Source organism: Geospiza fortis, unplaced genomic scaffold (genome assembly GCF_000277835.1).
Source record: "Geospiza fortis unplaced genomic scaffold, GeoFor_1.0 scaffold93, whole genome shotgun sequence".
NCBI classification, from domain to species: domain Eukaryota; kingdom Metazoa; phylum Chordata; class Aves; order Passeriformes; family Thraupidae; genus Geospiza; species Geospiza fortis.
In genome coordinates this window covers 34,023-34,406 of record NW_005054854.1, presented here as the reverse complement: position 1 = coordinate 34,406, position 384 = coordinate 34,023, and the positions used below count along the sequence as shown (strand labels likewise).

Below are 384 nucleotides of genomic sequence, written 5' to 3'. Positions count from 1 at the left end.
TCTCGCTAAGTCTCAGGTCTTTTTCTGCTTGTTGAAAGCTCGGCGCGTTGTCGTTAATGTCCGTGATTTCCACTTCGATTCCGTAAACCTGCATCTCACCCTCCACTATCAGCTCACAGCGCAGCACGCATTTCTCCACCAGCCGGCACAGCTGCTCTCTGTCGATCCTCTCCGCTGTCACTAAATGTCCCGTCTTCCCGTGCAGAGCGAAATACTGCGTCCTACCTTTGTTCAGGATGCGCACTCCGCGATCGCTGAGCTCCAGGAGTTGCAGCCCCAGGTCCTTGGCCACGTCGCCCACGAAGGAGCCCTTGGGCATCTCCTCGGGCACCGAGTAGCGCAGCTGCCCCCACGCCGCCTCCCAGGCCGCCAGCAGCACGGACC

At 59.9% G+C, this 384-nt stretch overlaps 1 protein-coding gene across 1 annotated transcript in view; it reads right to left on the bottom strand.

The window, feature by feature from the left end:
- LOC115949160 (protocadherin gamma-A10-like) overlaps positions 1–384 on the bottom strand; it is a 9,321-nt gene that overhangs the window by 8,600 nt on the left and 337 nt on the right. Inside the window, exon 1 of the mRNA XM_031065546.1 lies at positions 7–384. This exon is cut by the window's right edge and continues 337 nt beyond it. Coding sequence (XP_030921406.1) covers positions 7–384 — 378 coding nt within the window. The remainder of the gene's footprint in view (positions 1–6) is intronic.